Below are 20,708 nucleotides of genomic sequence, written 5' to 3' on the forward strand. Positions count from 1 at the left end.
TGGCGGCAGGGCTGGGCTTTACCTGTTTCCGTAAGTCCTGAGCCGACCGATGCAGAGGGGGGTGGTGGTGAGCGGGGAGCCCCCTGGCAGAGGAGCCCGCGGAGGGGGCCGCTGGGGGGTGGCTCGTGGAAGCCTGCTCCCTCCGGCCGTCGGCCCGGGGATCACTGTGCTTCTCCTTCGCCGGAGTGGCCTCTTTGCTTTTGTGTTTCTGAACAGGTTCCTTCTCCCGTGATGACCTGCTGGAACCATTGAAAACTGGAAAGTAAGGAGAGAGGAAGAACAAAGTCACTACAGAGGATGCTGCCTGCTGCCAGGTACCCTAAATCCCCCAAAGACAAAAGGAGAAAGAAAAGGAAAACATTCTGGACAAACATCACATCTCACACGCTCTCAAGACCCAACCTCAAGTCAAAACAACCACCACGAAGGACAGGAATAATCCCAAACACAGAGAGACTAAAAAATATAACTTTTTGTTATAACTTTTTTATAACTTTTTGTTATAACTTTTTTATAACTTTTTGTTATAAACACATCCTAGGAACTATCTGCTTTGGTTGAAACCACTGAAAAATCCATTTTAAAAAATCCCTACAGGGACTTCCCTGGGGGTGCAGTGGTTAAGAATCCACCTGCCAATGCAGGGCACACGGGTTCGAGCCCTTGTCCGGGAAGATCCCACATGCTGCGGAGCAACTAAGCCCGTGTGCCACAACTACTGAGCCTGCGCTCTAGAGCCCGCGAACCACAACTACTGAGCCCGTGCACAGCAACTACTGAGCTCACGCGCCACAACTACTGAAGCCCGTGCACCTAGAGCCCATGCTCTGCAACAAGAGAAGGCACCACAATGAGAAGCCCGCACACCGCAACAGAGTAGCTCCCGCTCGCCGCAACTAGAGAAAGCCCGCACGCAGCAACGAAGACACAACGCAGTCACAAAAAAAAAAGAAAAAATCCCTACAAAACAAAAATATAAACACACACACACACAAAATACACAGCAGCCCTGAGAATATCAACATAACACCTTAAACAAAAAGAGAAGAATTAAAATGAAGAAACCAACACAGGGGCTTCCCTGGTGGTGCACTGGTTAAGAATCTGCCTGCCAGTGCAGAGGACACGGGTTCGAGCCCTGGTCCAGGAAGATCCCACATGCCGCGGAGTAACTAAGTCCGTGTGCCACAGCTACTGAAGCCCGCATGCCTAGAGCCTGTGCTCCGTAACAAGAGAAGCCACCGCAATGAGAAGCCCGTGCACCGCAATGAAGAGTAGCCTCCACTCGCCGCAACTAGAGAAAGCCCGTGCGCAGCAACGAAGACACAACGCAGCCAAAAATAAATTAGTTAATAGGAAAAAAAAAAAAAAGAAACCAACAGTCACATTCCACGAACAGGACCACCTCATGTATAAAGATACAGGGGATCCGAAAAAAGAATATATTCTTCAGTTTAAAGTAATGCATTTAAGGCTGCAGATCTGCCGACGGATATGGGTCAGGACACAGCTGCCTCACCTGACCCCTCAGTGACCAGAGAAGAGGGACAGAGAGGCACAGGCGCTCTGAGCCAGACCCGTTTCTATCCCAGGAGTCACAACACACGTACAAGTATTAAGTGTTTGCCGACAGCCCAGGGGCCATGGTCAGGCGAGGAAGTCACAGCCTCTGAACCCAAAGGGACTGGACCTTATCCTCATGCCCATTTTACAGAGGACGCCAACGGAAGGCGAGTGCCGAGCCCAGGCCCTGCTGCCTCCCAGGCCCACCCTCCTGGTCCCCGGGTTGTGCTCAGTGCTGGTTCCCTGTGTGCCTGCTGCACACCTCCGGACCCGCTTCAGGGAGTTGAGAAGGGAACAGCGATGCTCAGGGTCCTTACAGTAAACTTCATCACGTTGCTGCCCTGAGGTTTCTCCTCGGTTCACAGCCGGGACTCGCACTCCAGGAAAGACCTGGTGGGCCCGGCACTCCTCCACGGCATCTACAGGCCCTTCACATCTGCTTCTCTGGTTCCCGTAGGTCCCCCCCACACCCGCATCCCAAACCCCCTGGGAAGGTGGCCTATTTCTCCAGGGAAGGAGGAAGGATGCCCCAGGCTTGGCTGCCCGGCCCCACGAGCTCCACGCGGAACAGCCAGGGAAGCCAGTGAGCCCTTGCAGCTGTCATTTTAAAAAGGCTCCTGGGGCTTCCCTGGTGGCGCAGTGGTTGAGAGTCTGCCTGCCGATGCAGGGGACACGGGTTCGTGCCCTGGTCCGGCAGGATCCCACATGCCGTGGAGCGGCTGGGCCCGTGAGCCATGGCTGCTGAGCCTGCGCGTCCAGGGCCTGTGCTCCGTAACAGGAGAGGTCCGCGTACCGCAAAAAAAAAAAAAAAAGGCTCCTGGAGTATTTCCTGACAGAAGGAGCCTTAAAAGGTCACTGTGCCCACCCGCCCACTGGGTACCTCCACTCCAAGGCTACCCACCCCCCAACCAGGCCTTGCAGAATGCCAGGCAGAAGTCACCACAGGACCAGGCAGCTGTAAAAAAAAACTTCCTCCTCCTTTGAGTTGAAACCTCTTCCTGAAGCTTAAAGACTCAGAAGGCAACCCCCCTCTCCCACTGGTCCATCAGACAGTAACGTATGTCTTCCAAGGACGCCCTCCCCAGTGCCATCAATGCTTTCTTTGTCCCCCCATTTGTCTAAGTGGCCTTTAAATTACATTTATGCCTTGTAGATTGCAAATATTTTCCTCTTTTTTGCTTTTCCATCTGTTATGTTGCTAAATCTGCTAACCCACTTTTTAAGTTTCTTAGCTTCGAAAGTTCTCCCATGAAGCTGGTCAGAGGCGGGGACTTTCTTACACGCAGCCAGCAGCACCCCGCAAGAAGAAGAAGAAGAAAAAATATCCAAACATATTTTCAGGTGGTATGACATTCCTCTAAGTCTCCCCCTAATTGTTTCTGATTCAATCGCTTAGATTTGCTTCTTTAGTGCACTTGTTATTACATCGTATATGGTGTAACACACAGAATCACATTTTCCATATCTGGATGGGCTGTGAGCCCTGATCTCTAAAGCTGCTCGCAGCCCCAGTGATTACACACTCTAAATAGATGTTCAGTACAGACGTAAAGACCACGCCACAGCAAAATATGGTATATGATCCCGTGTTGTGCAAGGCTCTGCTGTTTTTGTTACAGAAAAACGGAGCACTTCAAATGGTTGGCATTTATTCTAAGTGTAACTAACTACACGTTGTCAGAATCCATTCATCATACCCAAGCTGGCGCTATCTGCACTCGCTTTCCAGACAAATTAGAAGCAACATCCATAAGAAGTCATACTTCAACGTGATTAAAAATCAAGCCAAGGAACATGAATCTAGGCAATTCTTGACCGTTCACCAATTTTCTCAGGCAGTGAACATAGCTCCTTTATTGAAACAAAGCACAGGAAGCTTCATCTTTTTATTTTTAATCTTAAATACTCCATACTTTCCTGACCTTTGCTACTGCCACCAAGATGAGCCGTGTGCTAATACTAGAATTACTTACTTCTCTGTTTGGTTACCAAAAAAATTTATTCTGGGGGTTGGTTCCCTTTCACAAGATTGTATGAGTGCTTCAATTCCCAGCCCTACGGCCTGCACCTGGGCAAGCTGTGTAAATCCTCAGCTTTCTCGCTAAGGCTGAGGATCACACGCTCCTACGTGGAGAGTGTGCAGTGCCCTGTCTGGGTTCAGCAGGCACTCGGCACTGGGGAGACCTTACTGCTGCTGCCTCTTTAAAAGGACCATCTCAGGTTATTACACACAGATTGTGGCAAGAGCTCTTCTTCTGGCCTCCCACCCTCCCCGCAGATGCAGTAGAAGAATGGGCTTCAATACAGCCCAAGGGCAGGCCTAAGCCGACTCACCATAACCTTCTACTCGACCAGGCTGCCTACCACTGCCTCCCAATATCCATTTCATGGGAAAACACAGGCGGTGCCAACATCCTGGCCAAGCAAGGAAAAATATGATGCTGAAAACACAGCCCTCGTTTCTGCCAGCTTAACGAGCGACCCACAGACCCTTCAGGGGATCCCCTAGGTCAAAGTACTTTCTTAATTATCCTGAGAGTATTACCTTTTTTACTGTGTTAACATTTCAGTGATGGTAATGGCTAAAGGTAGATCAGCCATCAGGGTAATGCAAACCAACATGACCATGAAATACCACTTCATATCCCCTAGGACGGCTATGTTCACAAAGATGGATAAAGGCAAGTGTGGGTGAGAATGCAGAGTGGAACCTTCAAACACTGCAGGTGGAAATGTAAAATGGTGCAGCCACTCTAGAAAACCATCTGGAAGTTCCTCAAAATGTGAAACAGAGTCACCATATGACCCAGCAACTCCACTCCCAGGTATGAGCACAAGAGAAATGAAAGCTATGTCCACATAAAAACATGTATACGAATGTTCAGAGCAGAAATATTAACAATAGTTAATAACGGGGGGAAAAAAATCCAAAGGTTCATGCACTGGCATTTAGCTAAACAAAATGGGGTGTTATCTATCCATAAAAAGGAATCAGGAACAGATACGTGCTCCAGCATGGACGAGTCTTGCAGACATTATGGGACGTGAAAGAAGCTAAGGACAAAAGGTCACCTATTATAGGATTCCATTCCTATGAAATGACTAGACCAATACATAAGAGACAGAAAGTATGTTAGTGGTTGCCAGGGGCTGGGGAGGGTTCAGGAAAATGGGAATGACTCCTAATGGGTACAGATTTTTCAGGGTGAAGGCGATGAAGATGTTCTAAAGTTGACTGTGATGATCATTACACAACTCTGTGAATATACTAAAAACTACGAAATTCTACACTGTGGGTAAATTTTATGATATGTGAATTACATCTCCATAAAACTAAAAACGGAACAAAACCAAAAGAAAACATCAACAGGTAGCAAAATTCAACACAAATCAATGCAGTGGCACCAAACTAAATGAACAAATATTGGTAATCTTCATCACCATTTACTAGCAGTTTAAAAAAAAAGTTTCACTTTGGAAAGTGATAAAGCAACAGAAATTGTTAACAGTATTAAATCTCAACCCTGGAATACACATACTTTGTGTGACAAAAATGGAACCACAGGACTTCCCTGGTGGCGCAGTGGTTAAGAATCTGCCTGCTGATGCAGGAGACACGGGTTCGAGCCCTGGTCTGGGAAGATCCCACATGCCGCGGAGCACCTAAGCCCGTGAGCCACAACTACTGAGCCCACGCACCACAACTACTGAAGCCCGCATGCCTAGAGCCTGTGCTCCACAGCAAGAGAAGCCACCACAATGAGAAGCCCGTGCACCGCAACGAAGAGTAGCCCCCGCTCACCCCAACTAGAGAAAGCCCGAGCGCAGCAACAAAGACCCAATGCAAGCCAAAATAAATTAAATAAATAAATTTACTTCAAAAAAAAAAAAAAGGAACCACACATAAGGCATTTCTCCTGAATACCAGTATGACGACTATTCCTAGGGAAAAGCACTTGTGAGATCAAGTTCTAAGCTAGCTGCTTTTTCACGGAATGCTATTTTTATTTGAAAGGACAACCAATGCAGTTATTTGTCAGCCATTTTCTCAAAAATGAATAAAGTGAGGCTGTCAAGGAAAAAGTAACAATGTTTGCTGCCAACGACAGAATTCACGATTTCAGGCAAAAATTACAATTCTGGAAAACGTGTATCTGCCACCATGAGTTCGACGGCCTCTCAACACTTAAAGACTTGCCCGATGAGTTCAGTGCCGAGAGAAGATTCTTTGAAACAGCGTTAACGGAAGGTGCCGACGACTGGTGGGGTGGATAACCCAGTGAACCATTATTTTCAAACCATCAATACAAGACATTACAAAATTCTGTGTGGGTCAGAGAGCCATTCGAGGGAGAAGGCAAACCAATGGATGTTAACGTAACAGAGCAGGAGAAGCTCACCGATGTGGGTTCAGATGATGGTAACAACTGACCCTGAAGAAACTACCACTGGTTGAGTCTGGGTGTGAAATCAAAGAATAAAATCTTCACAAAGGCTCCTCCCTCCTCCAACCACCTCTTTGTCTGAGACTGATTTTCTTCGTATATGACTGAATGCAGAAGCAGACCTAAGCATCTAGCCATCATCTCCTAGGCCAGACTTCAAGGACATCTGCAAAAATGGAAAATCATGCAACCCTCCTCTCCTGTAACTTTTGGGGTTTGGAATATTGTCCCTTTACATGACAGTGTTCTTTGTGTTAACATGTAACGGGGGTTTGTGTTATTTTTAAATGAGTAAATATTTCTAAATTACCTCAGTCTTTAATTTTAATATGGTAAATATCAATAAAATACAATCCACAAAATAAAAGCCTCCTGGGGTCCCTCAATAGTTTTTTAAGAGCAGAAATGGGTCTTGAGACCAACAAGCCTGAAACCAGTAGGCTGGATCATCTTTTCCGTGGTTATTAGCTACACCGTGATTTACTAGAGGGTTTGAGGGCCCCTGTACTTATGTCTAGACCTACAAAGCCCCCAAAAAGCTCAGGCTCTAAAATGAAGCTACTTAAAGTTGAATCCAGATAAATCATTTGCTAACTATCTGACCTTGGACTGGTTTCCTGTCCAAGCCTTAGTTTCCCAATTAACTACTTATCTCATAGGGTCGCTTGGAGGATTCAGTGAGAAGATATTAGTCTAGAAAGGATCTTTGCAGCAGCAGTGGGCAAGCGTTAGCTTGTAAGGGTCACCACACCATGACCAGGTCAATGCCACATGGGCATCAGGGCACCAGTGCTCACAGTTTGTCACTCTTTTCTTTTCCAGGTGAACCATGGGGGCAAGGCCAGTTGCTAGAAAGAGACTTCAAGGAGCTTAGTTAAAAGCTGGCACTGTGGTTAGCCAGCAACATCTTTCTGAGATCCGGGGGCGGGAGGACAGAGCCTTCACTGTCATTATCTGTACCTGAAACAGAATGCACAACTCTGCTTCTGTTCTAATGCCCTGTAGGGGCTCTGACACCACAAACACCAAAAATGACTCCCTAGGAAAACACTGTGGGGAAAGGGGACCCTGATCACAGACAGGAGAGGCAAGAGGGAGGCACGCGCCCTTAACGTAATAAACCAAAGCGGCTGCTCTGTGAACTGCAGCACAAGTTTCTACTAAAGACTATTTTGATCAGATGATCGGGAAAGGGGAAGGTTTTCAAAAATACAAAAATTAAAAATTGAATCAAATTTACTTTGATTTGCAAACAAAGGGAGAGTTCTCAAAGGAATCCGCATTCTGTAATCGCCTTGCTGTTTACAGCAGCCGTCCACCCAAATGGCAAACACAGCCAAAAAGCCAACTCACGTGTCACTGGGAGGTGGATGGGGGGGGCGCTTGTTAGGTGAAGATGATGGTGCCTGAGACGAGGTATGTTTTGTCCTCAACAGCTCATTAATTTTAAGTGTCGTGGGAACCTGCAGTTTTGCTCCTCCAAGTAATTATCTTTTGTCTTAATTTGTAAGATTCTCCAGAAGAGGAGAGAAGGGGAAAGGAAAAAATATTCACTCTCACAGGAAAAGCCTAAACCCTGTGAACATAAGAGACAGAAAGTTCGAGATGTACAGAGTACACACACACACACACACACACACTGTCTCCAATTAAAAGAAATAATTGGACTCATTTCTTTAAGCAGAGGAAAAAAGCATTTATCATGGTGAACCATATTAGGAAATTGTTTTGTACTCAGATACAAACACCTCTGCATTAATGAACAGAGACAAATATATTGATTTGTATATACATACTCTGAAAGTTAAATGGTCTGTAGACAAGGGTTTCCACACCACAGCGAGCAAAACCTTTAAATCCAAAGGCTGGTATTCTGTCTTAGGGTCACTTCAGAAGGTAAGGTTTGCTCCCAGAAAGAGTTGAAAAAGAAACAGGCAAGAAGGCACTTTAGAAACATCTTCACCAGCAAAATCCCGCGATCATCTGTAAGGTGGAAAGCGATGCTTTCCAAGGAGGAACTCACGTCTACAGCTCCAGAGTCTGTACTAAACGGTGTTCCCCCATCTGACTCTGTCCACACAGATCCGGACGAGATTCCTGGGGGATCCACAAGGCAGTCGATAAAACGCTGATCATAAGGTCTTTAAAACCCTCACTCCATACACAACCTCTTGCAGGGACAGGGATAGTTTGGTTGCGATTTCTAGCCACCAGGTCCAAACACATCTATGCCTGAATTCCCACAACTACAAAACAAACCAGGTGCCTGCCCTTATCTGCCCTTCAGGAATCGCTAAAGTATTCAAAATAAAGTATGTAAAATGCTATCCGTTCTTCAGAGAAAGGAGCTGTGCAAATATAAGAAAGTTGGATCTTCTTAAAAGCGCCTGCTATAACAGCAAAGACCCACATGTGAAAACAGTCATTCCCTTTCAACAGAGCACACAGGTCAGCAGTGGCACTTCTGCCTGCCCCCTTCCCCTGCCAGAGCCAGGCGCCCCAATCTTGCTAATTATTTGTGCTGCCAAAGGCACCTCATCTGAATGACAGCAAGTTTTTTATTAGGTGAGCAGGAAAGAGGACTCCTTTCTTGGCATCTGGCAAAAGTCCTATGATATCCTGAGATGACCCAGCACATCTAACCTTCACCTTGAAGGAGAAATACAAGAGCCATTACCGAAAGCTGGGCCGGAAGGTCTGCCAGCAGACACATGATGCACAGGAGGAAGAAGCAGGAAGCTGACCGTGGGACTAACCCCCAAATTACCTAAAATAAGACCCGTCCCACCCCCAAAACAAATCGAAGGGACAAAAAAAGAATCGTTGTAAATAGAGAAGACTGTGCTACAGAAAGGAAAAGAGAAGCACGCCAAGTTTCTGATCTGGAGCCAGATATTTAAATGTAAGCTTCGTGTCATTACAAGGCGTCCTGACTCGGGGAAGACAGACTCCATCAATCGGCTGGCACTGAATCCTTGTTACTGTACAAAAGCCGCACTTGCTCCCTGGAGCCAGTTCAACTTTGAGTCACTATTGTCTGAAAACAATGGAATGTGTCTGCCAACCTGTGCCAACAGTTCAAAAGGGTTTTAATGCCGCCTGTGTTGAGTGCTGTAACCCAGTTTGCCCTGGGTAAAAACGGCTCCACTGACTTAGCTACAGCAATCACGTGTCAAGGTAGAGAAAGCCAGGACTTGTAGGTCAGCATAAGCCCCATGAGGATCTCACTCACGCTGGGAGCCCACAGCAAGGGCTGAAACCTACAGAGGCCTCCAAGCACCCTGAGCCAGTATCACAAGCAAGTTCTACTGGTTTACACAGAATTTGCGAAAGCCCTCTGGAATTTCCACTCAGTGAAATCTTATCACTTCGCTTACGTGTGTAACAGGAAACAAATCTCTTGAAAAGAAGTTTTAAAGCAAATTGGATTTTCTTCTCTTTGTAAGAACCTGAATCTGTAAGTCATAGAATGTTTTTCCTATCAAAACACTTGGTTATTACCAGGGTTCCAAGATCTAGAAATGTGAATACATTATGGATACTGATGTAACGTACCTGACAGAGTTAGATAGATTTGCCAATTAAACACGTTTCCTACATAGGATCCTAATAACTGCAGACACCAAAGTTTGAAAATGGCACATGACCTTTATGAGAATATAAAGGTCAGGGCATCAGAAAGACCATCAATCCAAATGAATGGCTTCTGTCATTGAAAAATGGTTTCTTGGCCCCCTTGGCCCCCAAAGGAGCCAAGGAAAGGACAAGACGGATGGCCAGATGGTGACTGACCCCCTGCCTGTCTGCGATTCAGGTGGCTCCATGGCTCTTGCATTCTCCAACATGCCATGGCAGGGACAGAGGACTGCCTGGGCTGAGGGCCTGTTGGGAGGGTGGGCAGTGGTCCAAGAGGAATCTCATACTTTCTCACCCTCCAGAAATAAGACAGAGCAGAGAACTATGGGTTATACTCATAGGGGGACAAGCGTCAACTCTGGAAGAGCAAATGAATGAACTGTTTTTGTAGCTCAGGGTTTCATAAAGCCCTGCGTTCAAGGATATGAATTCTAAAAGGCCAACCACTTCTGAAGTGAATGGCAAGACTCTAGCCCCCCTTCGGATCTGAACAAGGAAGCTCTAACTATTCCCAACAAACTGGGGGAGAGAGATACCTTGAATGTGTGCACAAGAGTTAAACTGGAAGGCACTCCATGTACACAGTCACTCTACAAGTTATAGAAGAATTGGTTATTTGCAGAATAAAAATATTAGTACAGAAAACCAAATACAGAAATATCTGCATTGTAATAAGGACTGTTTTCAAGGTTCTCCAAATAAATTCTGTAGATCTGCTATGGTACCACACCAACCCTCCAGCCAGGAAAGGAATGACTTTTGGAAATCCTATACTCACACTGTATACTCTGGGAACAGCACAACTTCCCAAGTGACTAAAAAGTCCCCTTAAGACAAGCCAGATGAATTTAGCTGGAAATACTAAATACTGAGCAGCTGGGTGAACAGCTCAGCGATACAATTTGTAATATGTATGATGTAAAGGTATCCCAGGCAAGTATGGACAACACAATTGTTTGAAGATTCTGAAAACCGTTAATTTCTTCAGAACTGCAGAGTATCACAGTTCTTTAGAAGAGTCATGGGGCCTGAGGCCAGCAACAGGACAGTAGCCAGCACCCCCTTTCGGAGAACTCAATCAAGCACCGGGCACTGTGCTGAGTGCACCTGTCCCTCACTCATTACTAGCAGACCTGTGCTGCTCTTCAGTAAGCTATTATTCACATAGCATGTGACCCACCCACTCAAGGCGCGCCGTCCAGTGGACTCTGGCATATTCACAGAGTTGGGCAACCATCACCACAAAAATACAAGTTTAAAATGTTTTCATCACCCCCAAATGAAACGCCATCCCTACCCACTCCTGAACCCTAATGGAAAAGCCAGGTGTCCGTCCGCACACCAAACTACCAGGGGCCAGAGCAGTCCTAGATGTGTGTGTATATCCCCAAGGTCCCGCGTGGACCGAGAGAGCAAACGCTTCAGCAAGATGAAAAGAAACAGGGATGGGCTGGTCATACTGGTGGACGGGTGTCACCGGCGACCATCTACCACACTCGGAGCAACTCCCTCAGATGCGGTCAGTAACGTCACAGTGCTAACAGCAGCCCCCTCGGGCAGCCCTCACTGCGTGCCAGGTATTTGAAACGTACTAACTTTCCAGGATTCTCTTATCAACTGCAAGGTTGTTGTAGACTTCAAGATCTTCTCACTCACACGTGGAGTTAACAGCCAATACAGTGTTCTCTACCACATAGGAATAAAACCTATATTGACTCATTTGCCAGTCACAAAAACCTATGAAAGGACTTCGCTGGTGGTGCAGTGGTTAAGAATCTGCCTGCCAATGCTGGGGGCATGGCTTTGAGCCCTGGTCCGGGAAGATCCCACATGCCACGGAGCAACTAAGCCCATTCGCCACAACTACTGAGCCTGAGATCTAGAGCCCGCGAGCCACAACTACTGAGCCCGAGATCTAGAGCCAACGTGCCACAACAACTGAAGCCTGCGTGCCTAGAGCCCGTGCTCCGTAACGAGGAGCCACCGCAATGAGAAGCCCGCACACTGCAATGAAGAGTAGCCCCCGCTCGCCACAACTAGAGAACGCCCGCGCACAGCAACGAAGACCCAACGCGGCCACTAATTAATTAATTAATTAAAAATAAAATAAAAACCTATGAAAAAGCACTCCTACTACCTCTTTAAAGATAAGAAAACTAAAACTGCCCAAAGTTGCAACCACACATGGGCAGACAAGCATCAGTGTCCTGATCTCAACCACTAGGTCAAGTGGCCCCAAATGGAAGAGGGGTGGAAGGTAAAAGAAAAAAGCATTCCTCAGCTGGAGAGCATCTCCCCGTGGCACATGGGGGGACCCTGGCTCAGCCCACACAACCGACCCCTCCACCACCCAGACAGAAGGGCTGCTGAATGCACCTCAAAGGCAATCACAGGGCAGAAATGGGGTGAAGTCACCCAAGCAACCGCTTTTCGGCCCTTACACAACTCCCCCACCACCACCATGTCAATCCAAAAGCAATGAAATTATTCCAGCTGGGAGTCCGATAACATGTTGTTTAAAAAACACTTGGTGGGGGGGGGGGGGGGGGGGGGGGGGAAGACTTGTGAGAAATGTCCTTCTTCAGAAACAGAGGAGCACACAAAGAAACAGTGGTCTCTGCTATTCCTTCCACTTTTCATTAAGTGCAAAACAAGCATGTGGAGAATATACAACATGGGGCTGATGGGAACAATCCACCCTCACTGAGTTCTCCTGTGCAAAGGCTAAGGAATGCCTCACCACCCAGGAAAAACCAAAGCCAGCATCATTCCAGACAAAAGCATTAATTCCTCTACCCTACCTCACTTACCCTGCTGAAAAACAATTACCAATGATGAGAACTTCTCAAAAACCGAGCCACTTCAAATATCAACTTGTAACACAAATACAAGAGCCACGTTTTGATTGTGTTGTTTGATGGCCAAATACAGAGATTAGCTAAGGGCTCTACTGTTAGGATCATTTGAGGTTCTGTATACTGAAGCACATTCTGGAAACTCTGAAGAGCCATCGAAATAGAAGCCGCTGGAGGCATTGTTACTGTAACCCTTGAGTGTTGGGCCAAGGTCAAAAGCACGTGTGATGCCATCCTTGTCGTTTCAGATTATGCATTTTAATAAACACATCCATTTCCCTTAGGATGTGCAGTGGGTTATAAACGAGAACATCTGAGTCCTCTGCAATGTTTGTGCAACTAAACATGAGCCTGGGGTCACCAGGCTCTGGCAGGGGACTACTGGGGTCAGGGCTCCTATCCCTGGGAAGTTGAGCACTGCCCCAGCCAGGCCCCATTAGACACCTACGGGGAGGGCAGGGGGAGCGAACATTCTCTCCTGGCATCAGCTCCCACTAGCTCCACTCCTGCTCTGTAGGGAACCTGCGGCTTCACTGGGGTTCAAGTTTAGGGGAGAAACGAGATAAAGCAGGACACCATCGGCAACTTGGGTTCTCGTTTCTTCAGACCAACACAGCCTAAATAAAACTCTGGACCTGCTGCCAAATCAGGGTTTGGGGCCAAAGCTACCCCGTAATAAAGAGTTAGTTTTCCCCATTTTGTTTTCTGTGCATTTATTTCCCCAAATTTCAGTGAGGGTGCTGCGCCTGGGGGGGGGGGGGGGGTGTAGATGCTGCTGCATTTCCCGACATCTCCAGCATACAAAGCGGGGCGGGGGGGGGCAAGCACCGCTGGACAAGAGAAATCCTGTGTCAGGGAGAAGAGCCCAAAGGCAGCTTGCTTCTCCACTCTCTCATGTGGAAAAATTCCGCAATTCTGAGGACCTGCTTGACCACGTGGTGATTATGGCCTCATACAGGTTTTCCCTGTTAGAAAATCTATTTTCACACTTGGTACACTCTTCACCTGAGTCCAAAATCAGAAGGAAATGGAGATGATCTGTCTGCAGATTTTACTTTTTGGAAAACGAGGGAGTTAAAACTGAGGCAAGTATCAATCAATCAGTCAATCAAAAACTAAGGCAAGGGCTGGGAAAAGGAACGCCCTCGTCTCATTCACGAACTGAACCCCGCCTTTTCTTCCCATGCAGTCAGAGAACTTCCTTTACTCTCCAGAATGATTCTCAGCTCATGTTCACCAAGTGCCCTCTAAAATCAGGGAGTGGGGGCCGAGACGTGGGAGGGCCACATGAAGGAGGACAAGAGCATCCCCGGCCTCCCCGTGGCACAGGTGTCACACCACAGGGCCTTCTCATCCATCCTGGGGAGCGGCAAGCCCAAGTGGTCGGCCTCATGGCTCAGGAACCCTCTGACACCGGCCTGCTGCTCACTAGGAAGCAAGCAGTCATCAGCGCCTTGCAAATCTCATCAAGCTTGGGGCTCTGCAGGTGCTCTCTGAACCTGAACTGCAGAAGTTCAGTTTTCTGAACCTGAAGGAGGCCCCCTCTGAACCCCAGACAGAAGAAACAAAGTCAGTCAGGGCTGGTCCTGGGTGAGCCCAAGCAGTTTCCTCATATACATAATCACCGACCATCTATCTGCTTTCTTTACCGATAAAGCCACTGGCCCAATGCCATGCCAACAGACCAGGTAAACACCTTCTGTACTCCCGCAGAGAACTTTCTATTACAAGTGAACCCTCTTTAGGAATATCTGTTTCATTCTGTTGACAGATGTCATGTTTAAACAATTATCCGCTTTTATAACTGATAGGTACCCAAGATGAAATCCCATTTCAAGGAATTTCAAGAAATTCTGCTCTGTATTTACAGAGAAAAGGGTCTCAGTAAAAACAAAGCAGGAAAGACAAGCGCAAGCTGCCACGGGAATTCTGCCACTGTTTGATCTGTGTTTGTTAATCATGGAAACAGAGTTCTCACGGATCCCAGCCTGACTGCTTGGAGGATTCTTGTGAAAACCACTAGAGTCCTGGGGTTCACTGCTGCCATTCTGCAACTCATACTCTGCGGGAGACAACAGGGTACCAAGTTTCCTATGGGCCATAATAGGGACAAGAAGATATAGTATAGATGGGAATGAGAAGGAGATGAAAACACGGTGGGATATAAATGTTTTTAATCTGAAAATGGTACTAATGTCTCAGGGAGGAAAAAAATGGATTCCAGGAATAAAATTTTAGTTAGGAATCTTCACCCAGCTAATCAGGTCATCCTGGAAAAGCCCTTCCCTTTAACACACAGCAACGCCCACCAACCACCATAACAGATCTCAATGGTAACGATTCCTGTACCCGAGACACACGCAGTAACTATTTCTTTATTCCGGGATATAAATGAAGGAAGGAACAAATGAATGACCATCTACACTATCCTGCTTGTTTCATAGAAGAGGAAATTAACACTCAGAGAAATTAAATGCCTACCCAGCAAGGCACAGCTAATTAAGCCTTAAAAGGGGCAGGAAATGAAGTTCCTGATGACTAGTGGATGCTGATAAAGACCTTTATGGGAACAGAACTGGGGCGGGGAGGAGAACAAACGTGTGTGTTAGCAATTGGGTGTTGCAGTGTAATTTCAATTATCTAGAAATGGCTGGGAAAGGAACACTATTCCACAGCTAGATGTTCAGTTTTCAAAGATGATTACATTTTCGTTTTACCACTTTTGGGTGACGGCCCTCTAATCTCTGCTGCTGAGGACAGTACCTTCAGGAATCTCCTTACGCCCTCCTGTCGGGGCGGGGGGGGGGGGGGCCTTACTCCCCAGTGTCACTAAGTCTTGCTTTAATAACCTGCTGGTGGCAGCTTGCTTCCTTGTCATCGGCCTTCTTCACGTCACAGAGGATGTAGAACAGGGCAGGTAAGTAAGCTCGGCTAACTAGGTGTTGAGAACTCAGTGTTTTTCTGAAATACCGAATCTGAGGCAGAAACTGGCCTTCTCCAAAGCTGACTTCTCTTTTTCAACAAAACTCTCATCTTCCTCTGGGTCACTCAAAACTGGAGAAGCTTTCCTAATGGCCTGTGCATTTCCGAGCTGGCTTCAGCCCAGTCCTTCCACTGGCCTCGCAGAGAAGCAAGCACTGCCATCCTTTGGGTTTTTAAAGACATGAAACCTCCAAAGACATGAAAGCCATGTGGCAACAGCACAACTGGAGACCCACACAGAGCTGTGTCTCCCAGGCCATGGCCTGTGGCACTGGCTCTTTGCTGCTATCGACCAGATGAGAGTGGTAGCTCCACCATCACAGCACAGGCTGGACCCATCGCAAAGCACACCTGTTCACACGCTCGCCCTTACAATAGAGTAGTGTCTAGCGCGGGGGACATTTCAAAAATCTTGACTGCAATCTGCCACTTTGGGTGACGGGTGCAAGACATCAGATCTTCCATTTCTTCAACTGTAAAGCAAGAAACACCTCCTGCCCTGACCATCTCCCCATGACTCTGCTGTAGAGTAAGTAGATGGAATCAAAAGAGAAAACGTAGATGAACCCATCCTGAAAACGCTCATATTTTTACTGTCATTCATGGAAAACAGCCCTCAATCCACCCTCTCACAAAGGGGATTTCTGAAAGACCACCCACTAAAAGGAAATTAGAGAAGCCACCCCTTAACTATGAACATGTCTACACACACAGCTAACAGAGGCTACACTAACACTTCACTTAATCCCTACCTTACAGATGAAGAGGCGGAGGCTGAGAAATACTGAGTTATGCACTGAGATTATTAACCTCATCCCCCCGACAAACTGTCAGGTCCTGAACTCACATTTTGTCATGTCTCTGTGCCCCGTAAACAAGCAAGAAGCAGGACAGATGAATCATCACTCGGCTGACAAGGCAAGAATGCCCAACAGTGGCGCAGGCGAGATGGACTCCTGTCACATCTAAGCGATGCTGGCCCTGCATCTCTACTTCCCATTGGATCCAGAAAGACAAGGAGTAGTTCAGTACACAGCCGTGGAGGAAGAAAAATGAGAAGCTTTCCTCTGCCTCAATCACTTACTGGCAGCACTGGTTTTCTGCCATTTGTAGATGGGGACGCTCGACCTTCTAGGGTCTCTGTGAGTCCCAACGGAAGTATAATCTCGAGCAAAGAATCCGGTTAAGAACTCACAGAGAACAGCCATCACCTCTCCCAACCTTATGCTCTTTGCTCCACTCTCCTTTTCGTTCGTCTTTTCTTACTTCCTTCCCCCCACCCCATGCTAATCCAATTAGTCATCAAGTTCTCTCAATCCTACTCCCTGCAGTATTTCTTTATCTACCTACACATTTTTGTACTTATATCCTCCCAGTTACATTGCCATGATCACCTTTTAGTCCCTCGTTACCTTTGGCCAGGTAATTGCCTACAATTACAGCCTGTCAATGTGTTTCCTCTTCTTTAAATCATTTCCCTTTATGAAATCCTCTTAATTGATGCCAACTTAAACTTTTCAGAATGTAACTCCAATTAAGTCACCTCCCTGTTGAAAAACCACTGAGCACTTTCCACAGCCAACTTATTTATACTTTTCTCTCTCTCACATTCAACGCTTTTGTTCCTGTTTTGTGGGCTACGTGTCCTCCCCCACAATGTTAACAGTCGAGGGGGGGAAAAAATCAGTCTAGTTCACAATACATATGCATGTACTTGATTTCACATACTGGATAACACTTTCCTTTCTTCACTATCTCTGCCTGCTAAAATCACAACAGTAAGTTGATCACAATAACGTCTTCACAAAATCATCTTGACCATCTCTGTTTAGATGTGACGTCTTCCTCTTCCAGTTCCTACGTCTGCCGCTCTTATGGAATTTATCATCAGCTCCGCAAACATAAGAATATGTATCCTCATCTTAACAATTTATTTGTCTAGGACACACTTGATTGGACTGTGTTACACCAATGACTGCTAAGTGCCTGGTACTTAAAGAAGCATCCAAAACTAGCTTCGCCACCAGCTCCGCAGCCTTCATCTTCTCAACATAGGATCGATTCTACGTTTCACCCAAAGCTTTGGATTTTAGCTTTTTTAACCCAAATTCAACAGCGGGCCTACCATGTCCATTGTGAACATGCTTGTGGGCTTTTCCTTTCCTGGGGGTCGACTGGCATGAAGATGAAGCATTGTTGGTGGCTGTTTTGACGTCTTCTGTCTCATCATCTTCCTCCTCGACGTCCTCCTCGTCCTGAGAGCTTCCGAAATATACCATGCTGTTGGGCAGCGCAGGAGAACCTAGTGGGTTTAAAAGAAGGTGCATAAACACAGGCCTGGATCCTCACCCCTTCCAGAGGCACACTTCAAATGGAGCCATTCGTTAAGTTACAAACTGAAATCCTCATGACTGAGCAGATAAAACAAAGCTATTTATCTCTACTGCCATTTTAAATTTATTTTTCAAACATGCCCCGGGAAATATAACTCCATCTGTGTCCTTTTAACAGATTTCAAGCAAAATCCCCCAGCTGGGGGGTGATGCCATTCACCAAACATGACAAAGGAAAATTTTTAAAATCTCATTTGAATAGTTCCTAAGAAGGGAAGGGAAAAACCACCAAGGACTGAACTGAGCAAGAAAAATTAATAAAAATTTTATTTTTAAATCTACCCACGGCGTCAAGGACAAGAGACTATTCTGGGTTGTGTCTTTAACTTTCTAGACTTAAAAAGTATGAATCTGAGCTAACGAATTTAAAATGAAAGAGGAGACAATCAGAAGCAAGTAGTGAAAACAAAATATGACATTTCCTTATAGAAGGAAACTATCTCCTATTCATATGGGGTGAATGACAGGGATGGGTTCCCAAAACCCACAATATATTTGGAAGCTACTTTGATATGATGATCAGGTTAACAGCATGTAAAATTATGAAAAGAAATTCCTGCATAACACTAACTGAAAGGCTGGTTTAAAAAAATAAAAAACCCTCTTCATACACATCCCTTACTCCTTTCACACCTTAACCGCCTCAGCCCCAAATGGTTTTGTTTCTGAACATAAGACAGAACAAAAACACCAGAAAATAAGCTCAATATTACAAAGAAGCACACTACAGTTCTTCTTTATCAAATCATGAATTTTCAGAAGGAGATCTGTCAATTAATTGGTATACTGTTTGGGACCCAAGGCTGTTAAAAATCCCTCAAATTAATTGATTAACTGATCAAAATTTTTTTAAGCCCCTGAGTTAATTTCTGGCCCCACGTCAAATCTTCTTTCCCATTAGGTATCTTGAGGAGAGCTACTATCAAGTAATGGAAGAACTAATAAATGTGAAGTTAATTTCTTCTCGACAGTTTCCTGTGAATGAGCTAACACTCCAGGAACACCGGTCAAGATTCAAGTAACCAAATTTGCTCTCCTTCCCAAATAGGGATCTCAGACTTCGTCCACAATGGTTTAAACCATTCCTGTCCAACTGCGGGGCTGCATGTTCTAACAAGGAGACCGACATGACTGAGTGGTATCACGGCACTGAAGTGGGAAACCCAAACCGCCCAGCTCCCAGAAACACAAAGGCAAAGACACTACCTTCCTCTTGCTGTCATCAATGACCTACCAATACTCAAAACCCTACAAGTTATGTGGGTCACACCACTGAACGGAAATCAAACTCCAAAGGGATGTATGTGACAAAAAATCTGTGGATAATAGAATTGGATACACTCTGACAAAAGCCATTTCCTTTGTTTTCTCCCCTTTGACCACTTCCAATTAGAAGCAGGCTCTCAACAGAAGGAAGGTCTGACACAGGCTTTGGGGAAAATCGTCTAATCAAATAGAAGTCAGAGATGAAGTTTTTCAAAAAAAAAAAAAAAAAAAAAAAAGAAGAAGGAGGATATCTGGCCGTATTTCCACTGGAACAATATATTTACCCTTGTACTAAGTGGTTTTACAATTGGTACAAGTCTGAATAGAAAAAGAGGAGACACCACCCTTATTAGCTTCCTTCTTCGAAGTTTTCAGCTGGAACTTACCATCCACACAGATATACATTAAGTACCTCCACAGCCAAATATACCCATACCGTTAGATCCTTTCCTAAATCTAACCTTTTAAGTACTTAAGAAAAAGCAGGAGAAACCTTATTTCAGCACTCAAAAGAGGTTCTGAGTGAAAAAAAAAAAAAGAGAGAGAGAAGAAAAAAAAGAGAGAAAAAGAAAAGGAAATTTACCATAAACAACTCATCCTAGCATGTAACATGACACGAGGTAACACACTACATGCTGCTAGACAGAGCTGGGGACTCAACACCCGGAAGTTACAGACTCAGCCACTGCATTTCCCTCTTCAGTAGAGTGAGAAGGAATAGGTTAAATAAATAAATCTCTTCAAGTTCCTTCGAGATCAAAATATCCACATCTAACTTCCTTTAAAGAAGAACCTTCCTACACACTATCATGGATGCACTGACCAGCGGCTGAAATCAGAAAATGGGTTAGTACTGTGAAGAGCAGGTTTTCAGGTAGACCCTGCAGTAACTTCCACAGCCCACTCTGCCCTCTGTCGGAGGGAAGCAGGATTAAAGGCTATAATTCCAGGAAGTAAGCCATTACCCTCTTCACCTTCCTCTTTCCCGCCCCCACCCCAGGAGAAAAGGCAATAAACTGCAACAGAGGCCATTGGGAGTAACTTCAAAAGGGGGAAAGTAAATCTATGTTTCAAACAGAATCAGGTAAAATCTACATGAAACACACGAGAAATAATTAACTGCCACCTACAGAATCTGTTGAGGAAGAGTTTTTGCAACTCAAACCCAATGTATAAAGCATCACATTCCTTACATTCAAGATTCTGAGAATGGGGTGAACATTAAATTTATGTTCCAAAGAACTAAAATGGAGGGGATGTTAGGAGCTCAGTTCAGAATCCAAGTTTCATTAACATCTTAAAGACAGCATATGGGGTAATTTCTTCAACAAAAGCAGAAAACAACCAATCTTATGAATCCATTTTTTAAATATAGATTTATTTATTACTTATTTATTTTTGGCTGCGCTGGGTCTTAGCTGCGGCACACGGGATCTTCGTTGAGGCACGTGGGATCTTTTGTTGCGGCGCGCGGGCTTCTCTCTAGCTGTGGCGCATGGGTTCCAGATCGCATGGCCTCTGTAGTTTGTGGCACTGCGGGCTCTAGTTGAGGCTTGCGAGCTCAGTAG

General features: G+C 45.8%; 1 protein-coding gene across 1 annotated transcript in view; it reads right to left on the reverse strand.

Annotated features, from left to right (window-relative positions):
- JARID2 (jumonji and AT-rich interaction domain containing 2) overlaps positions 1-20,708 on the reverse strand; it is a 127,410-nt gene that overhangs the window by 29,060 nt on the left and 77,642 nt on the right. The window contains exons 4-5 of the mRNA XM_065886008.1: positions 17,607-17,783; positions 23-255 (exon numbers count right to left, since the gene is read on the reverse strand). Coding sequence (XP_065742080.1) covers positions 23-255; positions 17,607-17,760 — 387 coding nt within the window. The 5' untranslated portion in view covers positions 17,761-17,783. The remainder of the gene's footprint in view (positions 1-22; positions 256-17,606; positions 17,784-20,708) is intronic.

Source organism: Phocoena phocoena, chromosome 10 (assembly GCF_963924675.1).
Source record: "Phocoena phocoena chromosome 10, mPhoPho1.1, whole genome shotgun sequence".
NCBI classification, from domain to species: domain Eukaryota; kingdom Metazoa; phylum Chordata; class Mammalia; order Artiodactyla; family Phocoenidae; genus Phocoena; species Phocoena phocoena.